At 41.6% G+C, this 26,849-nt stretch overlaps 2 protein-coding genes across 3 annotated transcripts in view; one reads left to right on the forward strand and one right to left on the reverse strand.

Annotated features, from left to right (window-relative positions):
- The window catches only part of LOC140274616 (regulating synaptic membrane exocytosis protein 2-like), a 42,147-nt gene extending 27,502 nt beyond the window's left edge, over positions 1 to 14,645 (forward strand). Inside the window, exons 19-29 of one of the 2 annotated variants that reach the window (XM_072369967.1) lie at positions 1,078 to 1,245; positions 2,228 to 2,337; positions 6,974 to 6,996; positions 7,088 to 7,185; positions 7,678 to 7,833; positions 9,107 to 9,291; positions 10,039 to 10,174; positions 10,669 to 10,781; positions 11,674 to 11,775; positions 12,748 to 12,887; positions 13,262 to 14,645. In XM_072369967.1, coding sequence (XP_072226068.1) covers positions 1,078 to 1,245; positions 2,228 to 2,337; positions 6,974 to 6,996; positions 7,088 to 7,185; positions 7,678 to 7,833; positions 9,107 to 9,291; positions 10,039 to 10,174; positions 10,669 to 10,781; positions 11,674 to 11,775; positions 12,748 to 12,887; positions 13,262 to 13,447 — 1,417 coding nt within the window. In that variant the 3' untranslated portion in view covers positions 13,448 to 14,645. The remainder of the gene's footprint in view (positions 1 to 1,077; positions 1,246 to 2,227; positions 2,338 to 6,973; positions 6,997 to 7,087; positions 7,186 to 7,677; positions 7,834 to 9,106; positions 9,292 to 10,038; positions 10,175 to 10,668; positions 10,782 to 11,673; positions 11,776 to 12,747; positions 12,888 to 13,261) is intronic. The other variant, XM_072369966.1, reaches the window with a different exon arrangement.
- A 2,532-nt stretch (positions 14,646 to 17,177) lies between these two features.
- lrp12 (low density lipoprotein receptor-related protein 12) lies at positions 17,178 to 26,296 on the reverse strand. The gene is made up of 11 exons (XM_072370036.1): positions 25,478 to 26,296; positions 24,142 to 24,198; positions 23,915 to 24,050; positions 22,910 to 23,112; positions 22,336 to 22,583; positions 21,795 to 21,944; positions 21,433 to 21,654; positions 20,990 to 21,256; positions 20,655 to 20,857; positions 20,406 to 20,538; positions 17,178 to 19,948 (listed from the first exon to the last, which is right to left on the reverse strand). Exons 1-11 carry the CDS (start codon positions 25,530 to 25,532, stop codon positions 18,995 to 18,997), a joined length of 2,628 nt encoding a protein of 875 aa, XP_072226137.1. The 5' UTR covers positions 25,533 to 26,296; the 3' UTR covers positions 17,178 to 18,994.
- Positions 26,297 to 26,849: the final 553 nt, after the last annotated feature.

Consider the following 26,849-nt stretch of genomic DNA (forward strand, 5'->3'; position numbering starts at 1 on the left):
TCTGCTTCTACATTTTTCTGCAGCCTCTTAACTTTTTTGGTATAGGGGATGAAATTTAATTACTAGATCTTGTACTGCTTTTAGTCCAGTTAGTAATACAGTTTGTAGACCTGTTTCCTGTACATGTGGGGTTTCTGGGGACATCCTGTTATAGTCTGTAGTACTGGCTGTCGTACAGCTGTATTCCAGGTGTAACTGGCTGCCTCTCTGTGTATTCAGGCGACCGCTGAGGAGAATGTCTGTTACCAACTCTCTTGATTCCTACGACAGGTACTGCTACCGTAGTGAGAAAAACTATGTATTCAGTAGTAGTTGCCTTACCAGCATTGGCAGTAAAAGTATCTACAGAGTTAAACTATCCTTATTTTGGTGTGTTTTCCTTTGTGCAAGACAATTTAACGGCCCACAACAAACCTGGACAAACAATATGATGAACGGGAATTGTGAGGACTACAGGTGAGCCCTAGGAGTTATGGGTAATGTAGTATGAGAAGACAATGAAAGGTTCAGATTTATAATGTTCTGAAATCTTTCTGTTCTTCAGTCAGGACTTCATCCCAGACTTCCCTTATGAACCTGAAGCTTATGATGAGGATCTGCTGAGGTAAACTGACAGACAGATGGACAGTTTGACTCAGTAGTTTTAGTTGTAGAGATAGGTTGTAGATGTGAAGGACAAATGTAGAGTACAGAGTCCCGTCTTCATTCCCATGTCCTTCGTCAGTCCTCTGTCCATATTTGAGGTCACAGTACACTGGACTATTTTGATTCATCACCTGGAGTCCAGTCATTTTGCCCTCTGTTTTGGGAAATGTTTTTAAACATCCTTCATTTCCATCCTCTATCCTTGACTTGGTTTGCTCTCGTTGAGGCCTTGTGGAAAATGTAGAGCACAATTCCAACTGGTTTTCTTCTTCGTTGGTTTAAACTCCCACCTGCAGTGCCTATGCCTATGCTTCTGATTCACAGACTTCCACAGGTGATGATGGCCTTGTTGCCAGAATTACGTGACTAACCCATCCCACAGGTGCTGTAGTTGTCTTGGTGACAGTGGATGACAGTTATGGTGATATATAGGTACAGCCGGGGGATGGACCGGAGGGATTACTACAGTCGCTCTCGCTCAGCTGACCAGCGAGCGATGGCTGACCGACGCATCTACACTCGCTCACACTCGACTGACCGAGCTGACTCCTCCTACCTGAGGTCTGGTCGCTCTGCTCCCCCCTCACCTGCCCTAATCAGGTGACCTGTTGCCAATCGATCAGAAAGCGGCGCTGTCTCTGTGGTGTTTGCTGAGCACGTCTTTCAATCCAGAAGCATGAAGCCTGCCTCACCATTGACCATGAACTAACCACTAACTTGCTGCTTTTTTAGACAATATATGTTTTGATACATTCTTGCATGTATGCATGTCTTTTAATACCAGAGCATACTTCATTTTCAGCTGTCGTTCCGTCTTTTTTTTTTTTTGTCTGTTTCCTGGTTATGCATGAGATCTTCAAAAGTATTCAGCTTCCCTGAATCTAATGACTGCGACAGATACCTGTAAGACTTCAGAGATAAAAAAAAAAAAAAAAACTTATTCTGTCTAAAGTTAAATAGCTTGAATGTACAGTATTTTAAAAAATTTACCTCTTTAAATCTTGTTGCTTACCTCAAGTCCTTTCACTTCCCACCAGGATGCAGCACTGCTCAGTTGTATTCTGGGAAACCGTGAGATCACTACTGTTTGTGGTTACAGTTGTAGTATTTAGCCCAGAACCAGAGAAACATTGCTCCTCATGTTGGTCCTTGATGCTTGTGAGTGTTAGATAAGTTCCTCAAAACATCCTAAATCTACCCCAAAGTGAAGTCATGCAGGTATTGTTGATGTAATCTGGAGTCAAAGTATACTGTGTGACTGCATCTTCTGTAATAGCTAACAGAAGACAGTGCCAAATCATACACCAAGATTTTTTTATGCCACAGCAGAATTCACACCTCTGACTCAGTCAAACCATGGAAACTGCATGGATTGAAGACGGCTCACTTATGTCTTCAGTCAACTCCATGGATAACAGACCTAGTAGTTTGTTTGAAGCTTAAATGTTAAATGAAAAATGAAATCCCTAAACCTCCATCTCTGAGAACTGTGATCACTTTGACCCATGACCTTTGACTTTGTTTAATTCCTTTCAGATTGGTAGTTTGATTCCTGTGTTATTTATTTATTTTCTTTCAATAGGGCAAATGCTCGAGGTGGATCCACCCTCACGAGTCCAACAGGAACGCCAATCTGCAGCCGCAGAGGACGCCAACTTCCCATTGTCCCCCCAAAAGGAGCTCTGGACAGAAGTATGTATGCTGGGGAAGCTGGATAGCGGTCACATTCTACCAGATAACAAATCCACATACAATTTATGGATTAAATCTTTTTTTCCACACATAGATTAAAGGTATACCAAGATGTAGCTGCTTATAAAGGCAGCATTTCAAACTTTGAATTTAAAAAAACGTACTTGTTTCACAGCAGTTACTTTATTAAAGGCAAAGAAACGCTTCCAAACATGTGAACGTTGGTGTGATAGCAATTTTAACCGACTGCTATGATTCTATAGTCTTCACAAATACACACTTTCATTGGCTGGTGTCTAAACACCCTCCACCCACAGACTACAGCCAAACACAGAGAAGTAAGAAGAAACAAGTCTCAGAAATGAACTAATTCAAGATTTTACAAAAGACTCACAAGTTCCTAACTTTGGGTCCAACTGTCTGCTAAATCACCAGAAATATGTAAAAGAATTGGAGGCTCTTGAAATCAAAGGTTAGTGTTGTTTGAAAATTGAGAACACTGATTGTCAAATCAGCTGTAAGGATTTCAGTTTGAACTGATGATATCTGGGTTGTTATGGCTTTTATGGTGGAATCTTCAGGCTTTACTGTAGGGCAATATATCATCTGGATGAAGGAGAAAATATACATTGGGTTTCACCCTAGATTACCAACTCAGAAAACTGTGTTTCTGCTGGTCACCGAGGATTAAACTGATTAGCATATTCGTTTGATTTGATTAATTTAGTTAAGAAACATCAGGTTTTAAAACTTTTGTGGTTTTATGTTGTGGATCTTATTGTTTTTAATTAGGTTTTGTTCTTTAAAATAATTTACGTTTTTCTGTTTTTCAAGAAATTAATTGGGGAAAGGTTGGAGTAATAATTTAACAGTAAGGCAAATTATTCCTGAAAAGCTTGTGCCATCGTTCCATGATAGCTGAACTGTATGGCACTTATCTTAATCCTCAATACATCTGATGATCATTTTCATTGTTGTGTAGATACAGTGAGTAAACTGTCAGTGACATTTGTGCATCATTACATAGCGAAGAATTCATAAACAAATTCTTGGCTGGGATGGATTTTGACTTCACCGTTACAGAAAATTAGGAAAGCAAGAAAATATTTAGTTTTAGATGGTGCTACCAGAGAATTTCAGCTATTTTGGATAGAAAAAAAAGGATTGTCTATTAATCGTTTTATTTAGTTACTGACCTATCAACTAAGAAATGATTAAACTGACATGTTTAGTGGGGGTCTGCGGAGGACCCTCGGGGAGTCAACCAGGCCTGCCAAGTAAGAGCATAAGATAGGACAGTAGCGATCATAGCAGCCTAATGCTGAGTTGTGTCTTTCAGATGGAGAACCCCCCGACCATGTACTGACAGGTACTAACTTTAACAGCTGAATGCTCTTTATCTGCTTAGAAATAGAACGGTTCCTATTTGTAGTACTCTTTAAAAGAGAACCTTGTAGTGTTCGTAGTAGTTGTAAGTAATTGCTGATAAGAGGTAACAGAGGTAAGATCTCTGAAATGCAGTACTATTCTTATACCACATTGATCTTTATACTGCTGTATTTCTTCCAAAAGGCTTTGGAACCTTAAGTCCTTGTGACTAATATCAGCAACTCTAATCAGCTAAAGGCTCCAACGGTTAGCTAAAGTACAGTCATGACAGCAAAAAGGAAAGACATTTTATCCTCTTTGACATGGTACCTATGAATAAAGGCGACATACCAGAGCTGCCACAATAACATTTTACCTTTCTAATAATTAATGCAACAAAATCCCATTGATTTATTTTTTATTTTTTTAAGTTGAAGCAGCAAGTCCATCCTTAGACACGGAGACTCGTTCGCTCCCTTTTGGTTGATCCACTGTGTTTGAAGTAGAACTGACTTTTTCCATAAAATAAGCTTCTGATAAGCTTTTATGCCACAAAAATCAGAGAGCTTCAATAGTCAACTGTTTACACCATCAATCAAAATGCTCCCCTTTAGAAGACATGTGGCAGTAGTTGACCTGGGAATAGTCGTTTGCATCAGCTCTACAAACTTTTGATTTGTAACAATTGCAAATAGTCATTTTGTCTGCTTTGAAAACCATGAACTTTTTGGTTTTTAAAGGTGATTGTCCAACTTGTGTGGATCATAACAGTAGAAGGCATGGTTTTTGATCATCTTCAGGTGCAGCTAATGACTTAACTAGTTGCTTTATCTTAGTGTTCTCAGAAAAACTAGTAATGTGTTTGGTCAGTCTCTGTAGCTGGTCGTGTGGACATTCATCCTCTCATTCAATGTTTTCATTTGTGTCTCTTATCATTTTTTGTTTCCCTTTTCTCTACAACATTCTGCTGTCTGTCAGTTTCGGCCATGCCAATCACAGGGGCACAGGCAACAACCGTAGTCCCTCCCACTCCACATCATCAGGTCCCTGCCCCCATCCCCAAACAAGTCCCTGCTCCAATAAATCATCAACCACCTCCTCCTGTTATACGAGTCCAGGGACCGCCTCCTCCTCCGTCCACTCTAACCCACCCAGCCCCTGCACCTGCACTTGCACGTGCACCTCCACCTGCCCCTGTACCTGTACCTGCACATGCTCCTCCACCTGCACCTACACCCGCACCTGCACCTGCACCCGCACCTCCACCTGCACCTACACCCGCACCTCCACCTGCACCTACACCTACACCCGCACCTGCACCCGCACCTCCACCTGCACCTGCACCTGTTAATGCTCCAGTCCAGCCCCCAGCTCCTGTCATTCAATCCCAACCACCTCCTGAACCCACCTTGGCCCCTGCACCTGCTCCAACACCTGTCCCTACACCTGCCCCTTCAGAAGCCCCTTCACCAGCCCCCTCACCAGCCCCACCCCCACAGACTCCAGGTGTGTACTTCACAGATGTGGCATGTCTGTCTAGTCAATGTAGACCAGTAAAACCAGTAGCTGTTTATTATGTGTTTGTGTGTCTCAGACATTCTTCACCATCAATATCATTCATTCATTTATATACTCGTGTTTGTTTACAACATGTTGAAATAATCTCACTTCACACCCACACGTATCAGATCCAGAGAGACGCTCGGCGACACCTGGAGGGACTAGAAAAGGCAAGTCCAGTTTCAAGTAGATCTGATGATGAGTTCAGGTGATCTTCTCATTGTGTAAAGTCAAGTGTTGTTGTCTAAGTGTGGTTATAATGAACACAGATGTGTGTGTCTTGCCTGTTAAACTGGTTTGGTATTAGTGGGATCACCTGAACAGAGCCTGGGTGTCACTGTAGTCTGACCAATCACCTGTCTCTGTCTGAATGGTGCAGAGGTGACATGGCAGGACCAACAGAAGAAAACACTAAATGGTATGGTAATGCCTGTTAGCCACCACCGTGTGCAGATAGGTAGTGTCTAGATCATGTGACCTAATTGTGAGATGTTAGCACTTGAGTCTGTGATTAGATGATGATAAAGGCTTGTGGATTTTGTTTGTTAGTCTCTACAATTTATAGAAGTTCTCCAGACCCCCACCCATATTTAAATCCATCATTCACTGACTGACCGTAGAACTTTATATTGTTCCATAATCTAGAAATAGTAGCAAATAGCAACTTGACTTGCTATTGCAACTTTTGTTTGTTGCTTCTATTGTTTTATATTTTTGAAGCAGGAAAAAACAAAACGTATGCAATTATTTTAAGAGAAAAAGAAGAGTGCCCAGTATTGAACCCTGAGGTACACCATGATGACCTTCATGGTAGCTAGAGAAATTTAGTTTCCATAAACTTATATTGAGTCATTCTAATCTATATAAAGTAAACATTCTCCTCAGTTATTCTTAATACAGTTTTTTGGGTTAATTTTGTTTACTGTGCAAGAAACATAACGAATAAAGAATTGAATAATAAATTAATCAAAGAAATTTAATTACTTGTCCTATCTGGCTTCATCTATAGCAATGATATAATGATAGCTGTAAAACATATTGCAAAGTATAGCTTCTGCGCACTCATATTCAGCAGACAGTTACTGTATTAAGTTACTGTATTTAGCTCTACAACAATCAATAGATTGAGTGAAAATCCACTCACTCACTTGTTGAGTTAATTTTCTTTTGTTTTCATCCATTGTTGTCATTTGAAGGAGAGGTGTTATCAGTGAGCAGAGAAGGTAGAGACATTTCTTTCTCTTTTATATTTTCTCTTGGAGCTGCTGTGCATTTAACTTTCATTTACAGTGTCGTTCTGTTCAGTTTTTCACCATTTGAGTTGTTTTTTCTCGTGTCAGCAGATGTCAGGCTTACGTTTGGTAATGTTGTTGATTTAAAAAGAAAACCATCTGATATCTGATGAAAATCTTCTGCAGCAATGTCCTTCTTGTCACATTTTCTTCTCTATCAAGTCATTTGATCGCTGGTGACTTTTCGATGTTTTTATGATGATTTGTTCTGCTGTAGCATGAACATTATGATGTCATACGTGATGTCACTTCAGTTTTCTTTATATAAATACACAATTACAATGACAACACTGTCCATAAAGCCAAACCAGAGACTAACTGCACACTAAAACTGTGACACAGACTCTAACCAACTTCAAGCGTATGACATCACCTAAGGTTGTAATAAACGAGCGCTTTTCTTTTTTTCTCTGCAGGTGTGATGAAAGATCCTACAAAGGTAAACGTACACTACAGCATTACAACATTCGACCGACGTTACTTGTGAGATTGCACACCTGCTCACCTGTTTGCTTGTCCTCTGTCTCCAGATGAGAGACAGTCTATCGTTTAAATCATCAGATAGTGACGTCAGTGATGTTTCGGCCATGTCCAACGCCTCTGAGAACCGTTCCGTTCGAAAGCTCAGGTGAGAGAAGGAACCAGCCAGAGAGCAAGCACCAATCACAGTCCAGGAGCCAGAAACCAAACACTGACCAGGCTGAAGTAGAAAAAAAGAGACTATCACTGATTTGCAATTGATACACACAAAACGCAGTACAACATGCACTCTCTCCTATACTAGTTTAATTTTACCGATATGTCTTGAACTTTGCATGGACATAAAACATTACAAACGGAGAGGTAAATGCATATGAGGAGATGTGTCTTTATTAGCCACTAGCAGCAGCACGCACAGCTCAAACAGTATGCACAACACCCTCACATCCAATGATGCATCAACCATCCATTCATTGTTTAACTGTTCTTTTAAAGACAAAATGTCTGTGTGAGCATGTTTTATTGGTAAGTGTTTCTAGCTTGCTATTTGTTTGCATGATCATGTCCTGTTATCTATTATCATCATTCTGCATGTTTCTGGATGCATGCGGCTGTTCTCCCCTCTGATCGGCTGAGACAGTCAGATGGAATCTGTGGAGGGCCAGTCAGTGGAGGTGGGGGCAGGATCAGAGGGAGCACAGGAAATAGTGGGGGCAGCAGAGGGACAAGCCACACTGCAGAAGAGCGAATCAGTGGATGAAGGACAGGAGGAGGAGCCTGAGCCTGAGCCTTCAAAGTAAGAAACCGACCAATGACATGTGGCTGGAATCCGATCAGTTATTCTAGAAGCAGCAATGGGTGATGATGACCCTTTCCTCTGTGTGCTGTTGTGATGTGTTCATACCACACAGGTGACAGATGGGTGTTTGCTCCTCTTCCCTTCAAGTCATCTACCCTTCAATTGATTGTTTTAGCCCCTCCCACTCAAGTGATTGTATTAGTATCCCCCTGTCAGGTGTGTTTGTATTCCCTGCCTTCTGTGACCTGAACTACGATGCAGGATTATTCATATATCATCACTCGTACATACTGTATATTAACATTGTCACCATTCCAATAAAGCTACTCTTATACAAATATTTATGTTGTTTGCCAGATAATGAAAAGAGGCTAACAGTGTGACGGAAAATTGAAAAAGTGACTAGTTTGGTCTCTGCCAAAACTAATTTTAGAACTGCAGCGTTATCGGAGAAAATAACCATTGAAGTAAGTAAAAGACAATGTCTGAATTGAATTCAGTGTATTTAAATGTACAATGATCTCCCAGAGAGACAGTTGAAAGCGACAGTATGTCTCAAACTGCTATCATTTGCAGAGCAGGGTAGAAGTGTTAAACAGCTGCTCCGCATCAGAGGATGGACCTTACTCTTGCTAGGTAGAACTGGATATTTGTCCTAAGAGTTGCTTGATTATCAGTTTTGATAAAAGTTGTTAACAGGGTTAACAGATAAATCTGGTGACATAAACAAAGTTTGCAGTGCTGGCAGTGTCTGATTCCTCCTTATGTTGCAGCTGTGAATTTGTTTTACACTGCATCAGAAGATTGATATGTGGTGTGACGCTGTTTGAAAAGTGTGAATTGTGCTAGTCTTGTGCTCAATATGTGATACTCGAGGTGCCTTGCAATTGTGATTAGTCATCTGATGCCATCTCCCCCATTTGACATGAACGCCCTCATGTCCAGAGTCAGTAAACCTGTGTTGACTTAAAGATTCGATGACCAGCATTGTGATACTGCTTGTAGAGATTTCAATTGTTAGGGTTAAATAGGCCAGATAATTTAAAGAGGCCCTGAAAGAGTTAACCTGCTTGGTAGTATAGGGCCAAGATGAGTCACATCTATTTGCTTTTCCTCTCCCTCGTGGGAACGTTACAGATGTTTACAGATGTTATTGTCCCTCCTTCAGAGGTTGGTCCATGCCGTTCCCTCTCAGGGGATTTTACAGGTATATTTTTGTCCCTTCCCTTTGGGATCTGACAGGTGTGATTGTACCTCTCTCCTCCCACAGGGCAGCAACAACCTCTGGAGCACCTCTTACCAAGTCCTCTAGCGTCGGTGGTGAGATTTGTTCGTTGGGAAGAAATGATGATGATGATGACGACAAGAAACGTCGCTCAAGCTTTGGAGCAAGGATGATGGGAATGGTCGGATTGGGAAAAAAGAGTCAAAGCGCCTCCCAGCTCAACCCAGATGGCAAGTTCTAGTTTAACCAATAAATGTCACCAAGTTATGCAAAACCCACTAAGCCCTCAGTTGGTACTGGTGTCACACAAGGATTGGGTTGTGGTCCCCCTTTAAAATCAGTTTTGTGAATAAACATTGTAATGTCTGCTTTTACACGGAGGTCATCATCTTATTTTTGACTATCTTACTCACAAATTAATCAAGGTTTCTCCAGGTTACAACTCTGCTGACTCCAAGTTCTTTGTTATTATTATACATTCAAAGCTGAAAAATATGATCCATGATAAATGAGTGTGGTCAAAGAAATACAGTTCAAGAACACCTCGCTCAAGAACAAACAATTTAATTCTGTCAGTTTAATTGTTTTCTGATAGTTTATTTAAAAAAATTAAATCTGTCAAGTGATGACCCATTTCAAGGATTAAACCCAAAACCAACTAACATTTAACCTTTAGAAATATAAGCATAGTTCTGTTTTACTGCTGTTGCATTAAAGAAAGAACAGACTCAACCTTTTCTCCTGATCATTTACATTGATTAATCCAGAAGATTAGATAATTCGATAACTGATCTGTTTAAAATGTCTGTATCGGTCAGTAATGTTCTGCCAGCTCAAGCAGTACAACAGGCATCAGTTCTGATAGGCTGACCACTGCGTCTACTTTCCACTTTTATACTTGAATGTTTTCTGTCACATTCTGTGGACAACATGAAATGACTGATAGTCAGTTTCCATTTTTCCATTGATCCATACAGAGGAGGAGAAGAAGAAGAAGGTGGTGCGACTTCCTGTCCAGAGGAGTGTGGAAACTGGTTTGGCCATTGAGTTTAAATCCCGATTCACCAGACAACCAAGTCGAGATCCAGATGCTGAGGACCCGAAACCCGGAGCGTAGGCATCTCTTCTGTTTCAGCTTTCACTTGTCTCTGACACTCTCTTCTATAACCACTCTTGATCCTCTTTCTACTGTTTTTAAATATATTTTCCTTTAACTCTCAGTTCTTCATCCCTCCTTATTTGTATCTAGTTCCCTTCATAACTTGGTCACCGTTTAATTTATTTTCAACTCTAAAGTCAGTATCTCTCCTTTTTCCCTTTTATCACTCCCCTTTGGATTTATGACTCATTTTTCCACTGTTATCCTGGTTTTACTGGTACTCTGCTTTAATGTGTCGTTCATGCCTTTCTGCTGTCTTTCCTTAAAAAATGTCTCTTCCCCCTTTTTGAAAAGTTGCGTTTCTCTTCATCTGTCTCTCTTTCCTTTACTGATGTCACTGTCGTCTCTTGTCTTGCCTGTTGAATATCTTCTTTTTTTCCGGATTTCTTTAGCTTAGATTTTACATTTGTTTCTGTAACACTGCCCTTTGTTCTCTACGCACCATCAGTCTCATATTTCCGGGAGTGAAGTTGGCATCAGACAAACAGTTCACTGGCTTCCTGGAGGGATTAGGCCCCGCCCAGCTGGCTGGACGGCAGACTTTGGCCACACCCCCCATGGGTAAGAATATATGTTAATATTGTTAAGCCATATATGTTTGTACATTTAGTCCTTACATTTACATTTATATTTTTATTTCCATATCATTATTTATGTATTTATGTATATATGTTTATATATATATATATATATATATATGTATATGGCTCTCGCATTGCAGCGTCACATATACTTTTTTTTTAGTCTTACATTACAAACCTACATTTTTTATGTTGTTTATGTAGATTTATATTCTTCCATATGTTTTAGATAATGTGAAATAGTATTTCTATTTCTTTATTAATCTTTAAATGTATTTAAATGTTGTCAGATGTTATCATATATATATATTAAGTATATATATTAAACGGACAAAGTATGCACGGAGACATTTGTATTGATGCTCTGAGGGTTATTGAGTGCTACAGATCTCAAAAGAAGCAGAAACCCTGATGAAGAAAGAGGCAGAGTGGAGTCTGTTTGGTCACTCCAGGTCCTGCAATGATCCACTTTGATAGAGGTGTCGCTGTAGTGTTTTATTTCTCTGTTATTTTAACTAAAGCGTGTCACCAAAATTAAGTTAAGACCTAAAAAAAGTATGTACTTTTGTGGGAAAAAAAGGCATAATATGTCTCCTTTAAAACCACAATAAGACACCTGGAGCTCCGGTTAGCTCACCTGATTGAGCGGGTGCCTCTATGTAGTACAGAGGCGGATGCTCCTTATCACATCTGCCCTGTGTTTGAGTCTCTGTCTTTGCTGCATGTCATCCCATCCCCCCTTTCTTTGTCCCCATTTCCTGTCAAGCAGCTTTCAAATAAAGGCCACTAATGCCAAGAAAAATCCTGAAAAATATATTTTTGTTAACTTGATATATAACATTAACTGCTCTGATTGGTTCTCTGTTGATCAGGGGACATTCAGATTGGGATGGTCTACAGGAAAGAGCGTCTGGATGTGGAAGTGATTCGAGCCCGGGGTCTTGTGGGTAAACAGGGCAACAAGAACACTCCAGGTGAACTTACCTTGAACACTGTGTGTATTAGCTCTCATAGCACTATACTGCCAACAGTGTACTAAACTATTTACTATTCTGTGCTACACACTCTGAAACACTGTTTCTAAAAACTATAAAATTAGATAAAACATGCAATGTTAATCCAGATCTTGTTGATTAAATAATACAAAAAACATGTCAAATGTTGTAAATGAGAATGAGAAGGTTATTGCTAGAGTTGTGCCTTGTCAAATTAAAATCTATCAAAGATGATGCACTCTGAGTTACAGTCTGGTAATAAGCTGAATATCTGATATAAACAGTTAAATGACAGTCTAATATAAAACTAGACTAATTACAGTAGTGATATTCATTTTTGTATTGTGGAAATCAGTGTTTTTGTTGAATATTTGTGTTTTCAGTGTGAACAATATGTGAAAATGTCATTGATATGAAAATCCATGTATGATACGCTACTGATATCCAGGTGAGGAAGAGCTCAAAGCGCCACCTGGTGGCTGCAGGTCGACACATTTTTCTCCTTTTAACATGCAACTCAGAGACTATAATTTAGCTACACTGCAGTCTTTGTAGTGCACTAAAAGTAGACAATAGTGTAACACTAATGTTTCACAAGGAAACCCAAAATGCAGCAAAATAAACACAAGAACTGACCAAAATAATAATGTCTCAAGTTCTGTAAAAATGATCCTCAAAAATGGTAAAAATATATTGTTGAGTCTAAGAATTATATTTATAAAAGTTCTGAAAAGAGCAACTAACTGTACTTGACTATTAATCTGTTCTACTCTAAAGTACACAGAATTATGTCGGAAAAGAAATCTGTACAGTTGCATACTGTTCTGTAGTAAACTTAGAATTAAACAAATGCACCTAACTAAAACAATGTACCGAAATGCAGTTAAATTTCCTGAAGCTGAGCTGCGTCTGTATAGTTTGCTAATACAGGTTGCTTGTGTTTTTTTGTAGCTCCTTACGTTAAAGTGTATCTAATGGATAACGGGAAGTGTGTGTTGAAGAGAAGAACTCGTCTGGCGAGAAAAACTCTTGATCCTCTTTATCAGCAACAGCTACAGTTTGAAGAAAATCCTGAAGGAAAAGTGCTGCAGGTACAGACACACATTTACCTGTATATAATATTTTATATTTTCCCTGCGGGTCAAATATCAAGTTGCACGTAAAAACGGCACCAACAGCTCTCAGTTGAGATCACGTCTTATTTGACCACGACAGCTGACTCCAGGTGTGCTTTGTTTCTGTGTCACTACCAACAAACACTCATCATTGTTGTACTAAATGAAGAATAATAAAAGAAAATGTTTCCTGTGTAAGATGCCTTTTTGGGGAAAGTCAGGACTGAAAAACCTTACCTGGCTGCAAAATATTATGTTAGTTTGTAAACTCTGACTTCCCAGTTGTCATTGAATGCAGCATTAACTCGGGTGTGGGGTGTAAATTAAGTCTAACCTGTCTGTCTCTGCAGATCATCGTCTGGGGCGACTACGGGCGGATGGACCACAAATCCTTCATGGGTGCTGCTCAGATCCTGTTGGACGATTTGGACTTGTCCAACATGGTAATTGGCTGGTTTAAACTGTTTCCTGCCACCTCATTGGTGGACCCTGCCTTGGCCCCACTGACCAATAAGGAGACAGAGAGCAAATCGTAGCATCAGGAGACAGGAGTGACTGCATTGTCTAAGTAACGGACCAGGACCAAACAGGAGGAGTCACATTGTTACTGGGTGGGGTTTTAAAAAAGTCCCGTGATCCTCCTGTGCTGCTGCATGCTGCATGATGATGTCATGTCGATGACGTTCCAGTGCCATGATGACGTCACTAGGAGAAGGGAGGCTCCATCCCTCAACCCAGTGAGGGCAGGGCCGCGCAGCAAAAGATGCTTTACAAAGATAGGAGAGGCTAAACGACCTCAAGCTGTCAGCCAATCACAGCAGCTCCTCAGGAGTCATGTGACTGTTAGAGGCATGTCCAGGACATAGAAACTCAATCCGTCGCTCGATAGTTCACATGGAGACGCAGGAACATGGAGGTCTGCTTCTTTGTTTTTGCATGGAACATTGAAAAGATTAGACCATAAAAAAACATCTGAAACATCAACTGAAAAATAAAAGAACATGAGAATGTCGCCTGAAAACTGGAAAATAAAAGATTCTCAAAGATACTCAGTTGTTCTGTTTGATGAGGTTCTGGGCTTGTTGGGGAAGGCGACTTCAGAACTATAAGGTTCTCCTAACACATTTCCAGCCTTCTAAAGGGATATTTTTTTTCTTTTGTTTGATTTCACTTTTCAAAGTGGGGTTCTCTGAAGTATTCATGAGCGAACAGTTTCTTACCTTTAGAAGCAAACAGAATGCTCTCATTTTGGAGAATAAGGGAGAACTTCTGACAGGGAGTCTAAGCTAACAGCTACTCAGAAAGGGCCTAACAGAAGTGCAAACTTTTACCATCGAAAACCGCTATATGACTGGTATATAGATAAATTTATAAATTTACTACCAACTTTTGCATTAGATAGTCATTATTCTGTCACTATTTTCGTACTGGTAGAACGTGAGTGTAGGCCTCTCAACATATCTTGCTGCTGATCAGCTGGGACTATAAAAGACGATAAAATACCAGCTAGAAGACGGTAAAGATTAATGAAAAGCTTGGAAATGCACACTCTTCCTCTAATTCCTGATGGACTTGCTGATCAGTGGCAGGATATGCTTGGGAAGTGAAGTGGAAAACACAAATGTTCTTTGGTTGAGAAAATGGTGACAAAGTAAATAACTGTGATGGTCAAAAATGCCTCCAAGGTACTAGATGCTAATGTGATGCCATTCCACGTAACCAAATGGTTTGAGAGCAACAGTTTAGGACCTTTTTTTTTTTAGCTTCATTGGTATATAAACCTGATTATCATCAGCATAGCAGTGGAGATTTGAATAGTGTTTTCTGATGATGTTGCCCAGAAGAAGCATGTACAGTGAAGACAAGTGGTCCGAGTCCAGAACCCTGTGGAATGCCGTAATTAGTTTGGGTTTGTGTGGTGGATATGTCATTTACACGTACATGTGAAGGCGCTCTAACCACGGTCTGCTATCAATTTTCAAATTTAAAAAGAAAAATGTCATAAGGTTAAAGATTCTGCTGTAATGTCTGATACAGCCTCATTTAAGATGAAAAACAAACAAAAAAATGCAACGATTTGCAAATGATATAAACTGTATTTTCTATTAGAAATGCATTGAATGAAATAAAGGAATTTAATTCTTACAGATGTAATACTTACAGAGGTGGGAATTGTGCATATTTACCACTTGGGTCACCTCTCCTTTTAAAAATATTATTTTGTACATTTCTAACAACACTGGGAGTGTTTTTAAAGTTTGAAAAGTGAAATGCAGAATGTGGTTTGGCACTGGAGGAATAAACAGTTTCAATGACTGTGGGATGACCTTCTTATACTCAGTTATGTTTCTGACCAATTGTCAGTTGTGAGATATTCAACCAGGTACGTGTGTGTTTTAAAACAACCCACAGTTTTTCAGTCCTCTGTTGCTTCCTAAAAAAAAAGCTGCTGCGAGTGTCAAACTTAAAGGGGAACTCTGGTATTTTCAAATTGTGTGTAGAATTCCCTCCGTTAGCTCTCCTATAGCTGCAAGTAGCCACATAACAGTAACTATGTGCTAACAGAGCAATAGTACGCGTTCGTTTATTCATTCGTCTTAAAGTATTGGTGAAATAAAGACAGATAATGCCTTATTTAGAGACTGCATCATCATTGCCCCATTATATGGATATACGTCGACCGTGAGTTATCTATATAGCTTCCGAAGGACGCCGACTTTCGCCAAAAACTGTTCTCGGCGAGTAGATAAACGTATTTCATGCCAGAAATAAGGTCTAGGTTTAAAAATACTGGAGTTCCCCTTTAAAATCTGTGTTTGAATTATTTTAAGTCAACTTTAATTTTTTTATTAATTTAATAAAGATTAATTTAATTTAATTTTTAATTTTATTTTACACACAGCATCATAACTTGTTTTGTAATCTTGAACATGAGGTCCTAAAGGTGTAAATTTCAAACAATCGTCACTAACCTGGTTCTTCAAAGTTCTCTCTGAGACATTTACCCTGATATAAGTCTGAAAGTTTGTCATTTAACTGAGCATTCTCACATGCTATAACTGAACCCTACTCCTCATTAATTTCTTTGTGTTAATATCCCTGCTCTCTACACAACTCTAGAAATGATCTCCTTTAATTTCAGTTTAAAACAGGGATGTCCAAAGTCAGTCCTCAAGGGCCGCTGTCCTGCAGGTTTTAGATGTTTTGCTGCTTCAACACACCTGATTCAGATGAAATGGATCTCCTCAAAAGATTATGTTCTGCACAAGCCTGCTAATGATGCATTGATCTGAATCAGGTGTGCTGAAGCAGGGAAACATCTAAAACCTGTAGGACAGTGGCCCTTGATGACCAGATGTGAACGTCCCTGTTTTATTCCTCTTTTTGCGCAGCAAAATGGTCTTCTTATGTCGCATGTTTGCCCGTGTTTTGTTCAGGTGCTCCGTTGTCTTCCCACAGTCCAAAATCATGCAGATCATTTTAAACTGGTTGTAGATGTGCCTCTCTGATTAATCCTTTCCAGCTGTAGTAACTTCCTCAACCGTGCACAGGAGTTCTGACAGGATGAGACATTTTCCACCAACTTCTTATTTTGAGAAACTCCAAATGTGAAAATGTTATGAAAGATGTTTCAGTTATGATTTTGAAAATAGTGGAAATGGATTTAAAAGAGAAAAAAGACCCATCTTGCTGAAGTGTCCCAAACCGTAGAAGAATCTGGTTCACACGCGTTCTACGACCTCACCAGCAGAGGGCAGCAGAGCTTTAACTATGAAAATGCTTTCATAAAAAGCCCCTGAGCTGTCACCTTATCGTGGTGGGGGAGTTTGCGTGCCCCAATGAGTCTGGGAGCTATGTTGCCCGGGGCTTTAAGCCCCTGGTAGGGTCACCCAAGGCAAACAGATCCTAGATGAGGGACCAGACAAAGAACAGCTCAAAAGACTCCTTATGATGAACAAAAAATTTGGACCTCGTGATCCCTTGCCCGGATATGGGACACCGGGGCCTCCCCCCGGAGCCAGGCCCGGGGGTGGGGCCCGGCAGCGGGCGCCTGGTGGCCGGGTCTGTGCCCATGGAGCTCGGTCGGGCATAGCCCGAAATGATGACGTGGGTCCCCCTTCCGACGGGCTCACCACCCGTGGGAGGGGCCAAGGGGGTCGGGTGCGATGTGAGCTGGGTAGCAGCCGAAGGCAAAAAGTACAAAATACTGGACTAAAGTGTTAGTTTCAAATGAAAATGTGACAACAAAGAGGAGATCAAAGTATCTACGGTCAAGTCAACCCACATAACGTGAACCTTTAATCTTTAGTGCAGTTTACCATGTTTAATTTTACAGACTCAAAGAAAAACACCAAACAAGTTGAATCATGCAGGTCAGAAAAACAGCTAAACAACAGCAAATTAACACAATAATAATAACCATAGTCATAATAATAATAATAAATATACACAGTCACACTCACACAAGGTCAGCTGAGTACCAAAAACAGTAAACAAAGGTCAGAAATACAGACATCTGAATGGCTTTAGTTTAGGGAAGGTACACAAAATAAAAAGGTACAATGTTTATATCCCAACTGTATCTGATGCTGCCAGTCTGGTTATGGACCTGGTTCTGATCCTTCCAGAACCTTTTCATCATAAAAACTCTTTAAATTGTGTCCTACACACCTAGTCCTAATTTATATTCTTTTGAAACCGGTCAGAATCAAACAGGCAGAGACACCGAACACCAGGAGGGAACCAGACAGGAATTTAAGCAAGAACAAGCAGCATAACAAAAACTGCTACAACACCATGACCAGGGTCATGTGACCTGGGGATGTAGCCCAGCAACAGCTGCTGAAATAATGCTCATTGTGGGTTTAAGTGTACGTACCGATTATTTAGTTTTAAATAAAAAAATAATATGGAGAGAGAGAGAGATATGTACTTATAAAACACTAACTGATATGACAGCTGTTGTGTTTGTGCTTTGTATTTGTAAGTTATAAACAATAAATGATGTAACTGTGTGCCAATGCAGGAGATGACAAAAAGTAAACATTTAATCTCCTGATCAACACAATGACCATCTTCTCCATTAATGGAAGGTTATTTCTAAATACAGACAATAATACAAATCTCTGTCTGAACCACTCTCCCCTGGATGTTAAAGACAACCACAGGCAATGTGGTGTACCATTAAGTTGAGTAACAAGTTTATCTAATGACAACGTCTCACGGCTGACAGCTGGTGTCAGTGCTGAATCATCAGGTACCCAATCCTGTATCTGTACCTGTCAAATATGTGAAATGGCCTCATTGGTTACCAAAAATCCATCTGCTAAAAGTCATCTTTGGCTACCTCTACTGGTCACATGACCCTTATCATTCCATTATACAGACTCAACCAGCAGCCTTTGAAATGGGGGACCATTTATATGTATGCATCTGATGAGGGGCCTCCACAAATCCATTGGTGAGAAGGTTCCTTATCAAATTTTAATGTTCCATTTATGGAGAACCATCAGTCTGTTTCGTCAGGACTCCTTTTATACGTACCAATAAGCAGAACATCTGCCTATGAGGGGGATGAATGTGGGAGGATGGTGGGTGTGTAAACGGACGGACCAGGGGAACAACGGACAGTTTTCTTGGTCGTACCAATAATAGTCCAATCAGTGATTGGTTTCTTGATCACTGACATCAATGAGAAGTAACCTTTACTCCAGCTAGCATGCTAACAAATGCTAACAAATGTTAGACTTTAGCTAACTGTAATCCGGTGTAAGGTGTTAGTTAGCATGTTAGCAAACTGTATGAGAAGTGTTAATATGTCAGTCATAAGGTAACACCTGTCTGTTAGCCAGCTGTAGGTCAAGCAAAAGAAATTCTAGTCTGTAACTGAGCATGTTAACCAGCAGTGGGGGGAATTTAAGGTGTGTTCGTCAGTTGGTTAGATAGTGTGTTAGCATGGAAGTGTTGTGACATTAGCTGGTCAGTTAGCTTGTTATCCAGCTATATGAGAAGAAGAGGAAACATCAGTCTCAAAGTTAGTATGTTAGCCTATTAGTTAGCATGTTAGCTGGCAGGTTAGCCTGTTAGCACAGCAACAACAGCTCGTCATCGCTGCTCTCAGTCTTGCCCGTGGCCTCAAGGCAGGCGTCAGGAATCTGAGCAGTGTGGACCATCCTACAATGTTCACAAGTCCCGTCCCGCCCTCCTCGACTACTGTGTAAACGGTGATTATGAGGGACATGGCCTGTGGTGGAAGAGAGGTGTGGCTCCAGCAGAGGCTGTCGTACATCACTAGCCAATGAGGAGGAAGATGAGGACGAGTCAGAGTCGGAAACAGGGATGAGGAGCTCCACATCTTCCTCTTCCTCTCTGCTACCTCGCCGCTCAGTTGCCTCGGCACCACCTCTTCCTGTCTCCAATTGGCGGAGTGGGCTGTGATTGGTCCAAGTCTGGTTTTGCTGGTTCTGATTGGTTCTGGTCAGGTTTCTGGCAAGGCGGTGCAGGTTCTGGGCCAGACGCTGCAGGGCAGATGTGGAAGGCGCCTGGAGTTCTGAGGAGTCGCTGTGACATTCAGGATCTTGACTGGAAGTCACCACGGTGACGGGGCTGGAGGGGGACGGGGCTTCTCTGGGCCGGTCGCGGCCTTGGTCTCGGTTCGGCGTAGTGGTCACAGAGACAGCAGTTGCTGCCACTGATACCACAGCCTCCACAGCAGAGGGCGGTGGTGTTTTATGGGGCAGGGGGGCAACTGGCCCACCCACTGCACCCACGCCTCGCTCCCTCCCTCGCTCACTTTCCGTATCCGTGTCATCCGAGTCAGGAGACAGAAGGTCTGAGCCAGAACTCCCAGTGCTTCCAGTGCCAGCGCTGTCCTCCAGGTCAGCGGAAACCAGAGCCAAAGAACCTGACCTGCGAGATCGCGAGAAGCTGAAAAGTCTGCGCCACAAGTTGCTATGACGACCAGAGGAAGGGAGTCTGAGTGAGGTGAAGCCAAGCTGAGACCGCACAGCAAGGCGGAGGTTTTCCAGGACTGATGCCTGATGACAGAGAAAACAAGATAAAACCATCAGAACACGCACGAAACTGCCAACAAACATCCGGCTCTGCTGGTCCATAAAAGTTTACCTGCTACGAGGAAAGAACTGTCACAGCAGCTTCAGGCTAGTCCGCTTAAGTGATTAAATAGAGCTGTAGTTTTATCCATCTATCAAGACGTTACTGGTTCCTCAGAGTATGTGTAATACTACAGACATGCTGTGATTTTTGTGATCATTCCTCTGCTGAGGTGAAGGCTCAGTAGATGTTTTCCAAGTAATTTCTCAGTTGGTTTAAATGTTTATCCAAAACAATCAGGCCAAATTCCATAAAACCTGGCTGAGAGTTGGAGCACGGGCAACATTGCAAACCATTCAATTTTAGTTTTGGTCAATTCATATTTTTCAGTCTGAGCAGGTGTGCAGGTGTGAGACAGCTATCAGCAGACAGACACTGTACCTGGCTGCCAGAGCACACCGGGAAATCTTCCACTGGTGGGATCAGTCCCTGCGCAATCAGCTGCCCATAAGATGGGGGCGCCTCCCTTCTCAGTAGTTCTGCCTCCACTCTAGACAGCTGAGTCTCAAACGACCTGCAAGGAACCATGTTTGAATCTCTCAGATGACACTGACAAAACACACAGCTCAAATAAAGCCTGAACGTGGACTTGAACGCAGCATGTTAAAGAGATGTCTTAGATTTCCTCACCTGCGTTCAAACATGCGCAAAGAGTAGAGTTTGCAGGTGCAGCCGAGAGCAATGACCAAGAGGAGGCCACAGATCAGGCTACCGATGACGGCGGCTGTAATGACTCTGGTGGGAACAATGACGGGACAACTTTCCTCATCACTGCCGTCACCACAGTCGTCCTGTGCATCGCAAACCCACGACTCAAATACACATCGGTTATTCTGCAGAGGCAAAAGAAGGTTTTATTTCACTTGTTTTTAATTCATTAATCTATTTTTTTTTTGCTTTGTTCCCCACAAGCTGACCAATCCTGCTGTGAACTGCCTGTGAGCTGCACAGCCAGGCCTCCATACCTTGCAGTGAAAGTTGCCGGGCTGGCAGAAGAAGCAGTTCTTTTCGTCCGACCCATTGGGGCAGCGGTTCTGGTAGTTGCAGCGGTCTGATCGGGGGTAACAGGCCCCGTTTCTGGAACAGGGGAACTCGTCCTCCTGACATGAAGAACAGTTCAGCTCATCCCGACCATTGGGACAGTGCCAGTACCCGTCGCAACGCTGCTGCTCGGTGTAACAACCCCAGTTCCCCCCACAGGGAACCTCCCAGGGCAGGCAGAACCCATCCACCTGAAAATCAAGAAGCATGAAGGAGGTTAGAAGCTGTCCTACTCAAAAACTGTGTAAAATCATAGTAAAAGCGAAACTGAACCAATCCAAAGTACTTAAAGTACACAAAACCACACAAACAGGTAAAAACAGCTGAGCTTTAAAATGATGGAAAATGCATAAAAACACCAACACACCTGATAGGTGACGTTGAACCCTCTGGCGGCGTTGATCTTGTCAGCATAGAAGTGAATTCTCAGCTGACCTGATGATGAAACCACGGCGACTGGTGCTCTGGAGTCAAAGGCCGTCAGTACCCTGAGCAGGCGGCGAGGGTTCTCTTCCAGGCCGTCATATACCTTAACATAGTCACCATAACCTGTCCCATCGAGTTTAAAGTCAGTAAACCTCAGGATGACCTGCAGGAGGACGCAGACAGGATGGAAGATCAATATGTTAGCCGGAAAGTCAGACAGCAACCTGTATGAGAACTTATTCAAGCCTCAGCAAACTTGACTGTTTCTGCTCTCAGGATTTTGGTCATGAGGTCAGAGGTTACCTTCCGGTGGTCGCCGGTGTCAATCAGCCAGGTGCAGTTACTTCCAGGAGGGTAAAAATCCGGGTAGTTTGGAGAGTTGAAAGAACCGTAGAAGTTCCTCAACCGTTCCCCACAGGTTGGAACGTCACAGTCGATCTCATCACCAAGGTCCTGAAAAAACACAAACCCCCACACATCAGAAACTGACCTTATAGTGAAGATCCTGCTAACAGGATGTCACCCTGACTGACTGAGAGTGGGGGAGATTCATCCATTTCAAAAGATGGATCTCAATAAGAAGGATTCTGGTGAGAACAGCATCTTGTTGGCATGTGTTTTGTTGGGAAGGAGAATAACTGCCCACTTGGGGGATTTGTGGGTTTTACTGTGAACTGAAGTTCCAAATTTTTGTAATTCTCTACATATCTTTTTTGGGTGGTTCTGGGCACAATTTTTGTTTGTAGTTTTGTTCTGAGGTGTCAAATTAGGAAAGACGACTCAGGATTTAATCCATGGGTTTTAATGGCTTTATGTGCAGCCTACAGCTGAACAGGTCTGTTACCTGGCAGTCGATGCTGCCGTCGCAGCGCAGACTGTGGGGCAGGCATGTGTAGATTCGAGTGTAACGGGACAAGCAGGGGAACTGGTTCAGACTGCAGGGCTGGAAGGAGAATGGCGAATCCACACACAGCTCCTCGTCTGAATTGTCACCACATTCATCCATGGAGTTACAGCGCCACCAGTCTGGAATACACTTCCCGTTGGAGCAGTGGAATTGGTCCACATCGCAGCTGGATGCCTCCGGCTTGCCTACAAGAAGAAGATTTTTTCTTTATTAATTACTGCCAGCCACCTGGTAATGGTTCACTAAATGCATTGAGGCTTTCTCTGCTCTTCTGGGTGTCTTCCATTTCAGTCCCTGTTCAGAGGATTTACAAGAGCCTCTAATCCAGAATTACATCACTGCTGCCTGCTGTGTAAAAAAACTGTTATGTAACAATCAGAGAAGCTGCCAGTCCTGCTGATCAAAGGCTGCTCACCACAGAGAGGTTGTCAGTTCAAATTACCGCTGCACTGAGAAATCTGACAATCGGCTAACACAGCAAAGCTTTATAGACTGAAAGAGCTGTCCTCACCAGTGATGTAGGACAGTCTGAACCCTTTCCCCGTCAGGCTGTCATCAGAGTGGAAGTGGATCCAGACGTGGTCCTGGGAGGAGATGTAAGGGGGCGGCAGAGAGGAACCACAAACCCGCAGGCCATCCAGGCTCTTGTAGCTGCTGATGGACATCCAGTCTGAGGTGCAGCGATGTGAACCCTGGAGGTCAAAGTCCTGGAAACTGGAGAGGGCGACAATGAAACACTGTCATGGTCAAAAGTTGACATTTCTTTCATTTTTTTCCCCAGAGGACAATTATTTCACCACAAACAATTTTTGTTAGAAACAAAATACGACCAAACAAACTGGCTCAAAATACCAAAAATCCACTTAGATTATTAACCCACTGATGGGGAAAACGTGTCATATCTTGCCAAGGCTTCTCAGCTTCCTGTTACCAATTATGGCTGAATGCAGCTGGTAGCTTCTCTTTGCTAAAATAAAAACATTTTGTTTATTTAATTGACAGACTGCATAAAGAGACCTACACTTAAAAAATGGACCAACGCAAAAATGCCCTACTTTTTCAAACACATAGGGGTTAGGGTTTGTATAAGTTAAATGGTAAAGTAATGCTAATAGTTCAGTGTGAAAACACATTTATCCAAATATCTGCTGTGCTGTACGCACATTCTTAGCCGTGTGCTTTGATTTCACACCCACAAACCTATAGTTTCAGGAAAAAGAAATAAAAAAAAAAATCTCTGAAACTTACTTTTATAGAAAAAAAAAATTGAACATTGATGCAATAGGCAGTCAAACCTAAAACTTGCCATATGTAAATCACCCTTTGTTCTGGACTGAAACTCAAAGAGGCCATATTATTTATGATATAGAAGATTAAATATGATGTTTAAATTTATATCCACACATATGTCCTTGTGTTCAGACAGTATCACTTACTGCATGCCCTCAGAACAACTTCTTTCCCCCACAAACGATCATTTCTGGTTCTGTTACCATAGAAACGTTGTGTGCTTTACCTGATAGTGATGGAGTCTCCGGGTCGTGCTCTAATGTTCCAGCTGCAGTTCAGTCTGGCCGGATACTGAAAGGGCCATCCGGGGCTGGTGATGACGCCGCTGGACGCTCGCAGGAGCTCCGCCACATCACCGCAGGCTGAGCAGAGGGAGAGACACAATCTATTGGAACTGTACGGAAGAGATTTGTGCTGACAGTTGTGATGTCATCAGCGTGACTGTGTCCTCACCGTTAGAAAACCCAGAAACATAGACGTTGTCATTCCTCTGAGAGGCAGCAATGCATCCTGGGAGAGAAACATTGTATAAACCATTAATGAGAAGAAGAACGGCATCACAACAAAGCAAAGTTAAAATCATCTACTTTATCCTATAAATAGCAGAGTTTATCTTGAGATCATAGTAATCTGTCAACAATGTTTATCCATCCCATTTTCATCCTGGTTAAATTTGAACCCAGTTTAGTTGAACCCCAAAAGGAAATCCTCGTGTTTCAACATGAACATGGACAACACAGTGAAAACATCACTTACTTAAAATTAAAATGACTGGGGACACAATATGACCGAAAATATCGCATATTCCTTTTTATTGATGGTAAGATTCTTGTGTTAGGGTTGTTTATAAACTGGTAATTTTATTAATCGAAAATGGTTGGTGCTCAAAGGATTTATGGGATGGTTTTATCTCATTTCAATTAGTAAATGATGGTCCAGTGTAAACAATGTTAGACGAGGTAAGAGAGGAAGCAACTTTTCCTAAGATTTTGATTAAGGCAGCAGTTTAAGATACTTCCAGATCATGTCACTCAGAAAGAAAACTTTCAAAGATAAAATAAACTGAAAAAAAAAAGAATAATAGACTGCTAGATGAGGTTAATTGGCTTGAGCTAGGCTAATGACTGCCAAACGACCTGAACTGATCAGTAAGCACCATCAACGCGGTTTGTGGTAAGTAATGTTTTTAATGTGTAAGGACAGTTAAACCTGATTAAACATCATCGAACTGCAACATGTGCACGAGAAAATAACTATTATGTCAAGCAACATTAACATGGACAAATCCATAACAAAATATAGTTAAAATATAGTAGGAATGTGTTTATTAATGTATCACACTAAAGGGACAAAAATCATTTTTGATTTGCAGAGTTTTTAATCCAGATCTGGAAACAATGGATGTGAAGTTAATACCAGATGGGAGGAGGGCCAGTGATTATCTATTATATAAGGACATCAGCAACTTCAAGGCAATGGGATCACATCAGGACCAACTCCCACTGATGGTTAGGGACTTGTTCTATGCTCATAGTTACTTCAGAGTATTCTCATACTTTAAGACCTTTATCTCAGGAGAACTAATGAAAATCAAAGCGGAATGACAGCTTTTAAATCTGTAATTTTAATGAGATCTATTTTCATTACTGAATGACTGTCTGAGCATCATCTCAATTGATCAATACCATTCGGAAATAAAATTAGGAGACTTTCAGAAACACAGAAGAAATAAAATCCATGCAGCCTGACATCCAGGTTTTAACAGCTTATCCGCAGACGGTGGACTCACCTGACAAGATGAGCAGGTAAACGACACTCTGCCTGCAGTCTGCTCTGAGGGCCATAATAACCCTGATGTCTCCACCAGCTGCTAGGCTTACTTTGATGAATCTGATGCAGATGATGAATCCAAGGTCACTGAACTGAGCCGAGCATGTCAGACGACCGCAAAACAAACTGACGTGAGATCCTGGTTATCTATCAAATTATTATCTGACACATATGAGATTCATCAGGTAAACTACCCTAACCTAACTGCTAACTGTGCTAACAGTCGCAGCTAACCTCTCACATCATAAACTGTTTGCTGATGGAAACAAAGACATCCGAGTCCCGTTAGCACCAGCTAACGACTAGCGTTGTCTTACTAGCCGTTAGCAGAAAATCGACCCGTTCAAAGGCTTCATCACAGGAACAAGCTCTGCTGTCTTCACGCACCAACACATACTGACATGAATTCTATACCCCATAAAGCCAATTATGCGGCTACAATTTCGACACAGATATAAATCACCGCAAACTAAACAGCCGGACTCCGGCTGAGAAGCCTAACGGTACTAACGCTCGGCGATTAGCCGCAACATGCTAACGGAGCTACACGGCCAACCAGCCAAGCCGTCCTCCAAGACAGCAACGAGGACGTGAGGCCTGAAGCGGGGCAGCTGGACCGGGTCAATGCGAGATAACTAACAGGACAGGGACAGATGTTAGCAGAGCGACTGTAGCTCTGCGTGTCGGCCCGACCGCATCTTTATGTTCAGCGGCAGCTGATAGTTTGGCGTCGGGCTGAACAACAACAGAGCTAGAAGAACAGCAGCGAGAGCTTGTGTGAGAAGCCCCGCCTCTTCTGTGTACCAGAATGACGTCACGACTCAATCCACAAACTAAAAGAACAGAAACATTTATTAATCATTTATTTATTTATTAACTGTAGTGAAGCAGGAATCTCTCGTGGTGTCACATCATTTAAAATGAACTATTCATTGATTTATTTTAAAAGTAATTGAGCAGCAGGGCGTTTTGCTGATTACCCCTCCGTTTTGTACGAACATTTTATTTTTCAGAAACTCTATTCTATTTCGTGCTAGTGTAAAATTGTTGCTGCTGATTTTAGTTTTAGTCTAAAAAATAAAAAAAAAACGAAGACACTGAGACTGACACAGCTTTTGTCTGTTTACTTGTTTCTTTTAGAGCAGTAAACACGAGAAAAGGATAGTCAGACTTGTCTTTCATATTCTTCAAGGATCACAGTCCCCTTTTACATTTTGTCTTATATTTGTAATTATTTTTTTTTTTTTGTCGAGCATGTTTTACACACGTATGTGAGGTTACACGTGAACCGAACACGTGAGCACGCTAAGCGTACACCACATGCTGTGTAG

The sequence above is a fragment of the Leuresthes tenuis genome, unplaced genomic scaffold (genome assembly GCF_036924035.1).
Source record: "Leuresthes tenuis unplaced genomic scaffold, fLeuTen1.0.hap1 SCAF_18, whole genome shotgun sequence".
NCBI lineage: Eukaryota > Metazoa > Chordata > Actinopteri > Atheriniformes > Atherinopsidae > Leuresthes > Leuresthes tenuis.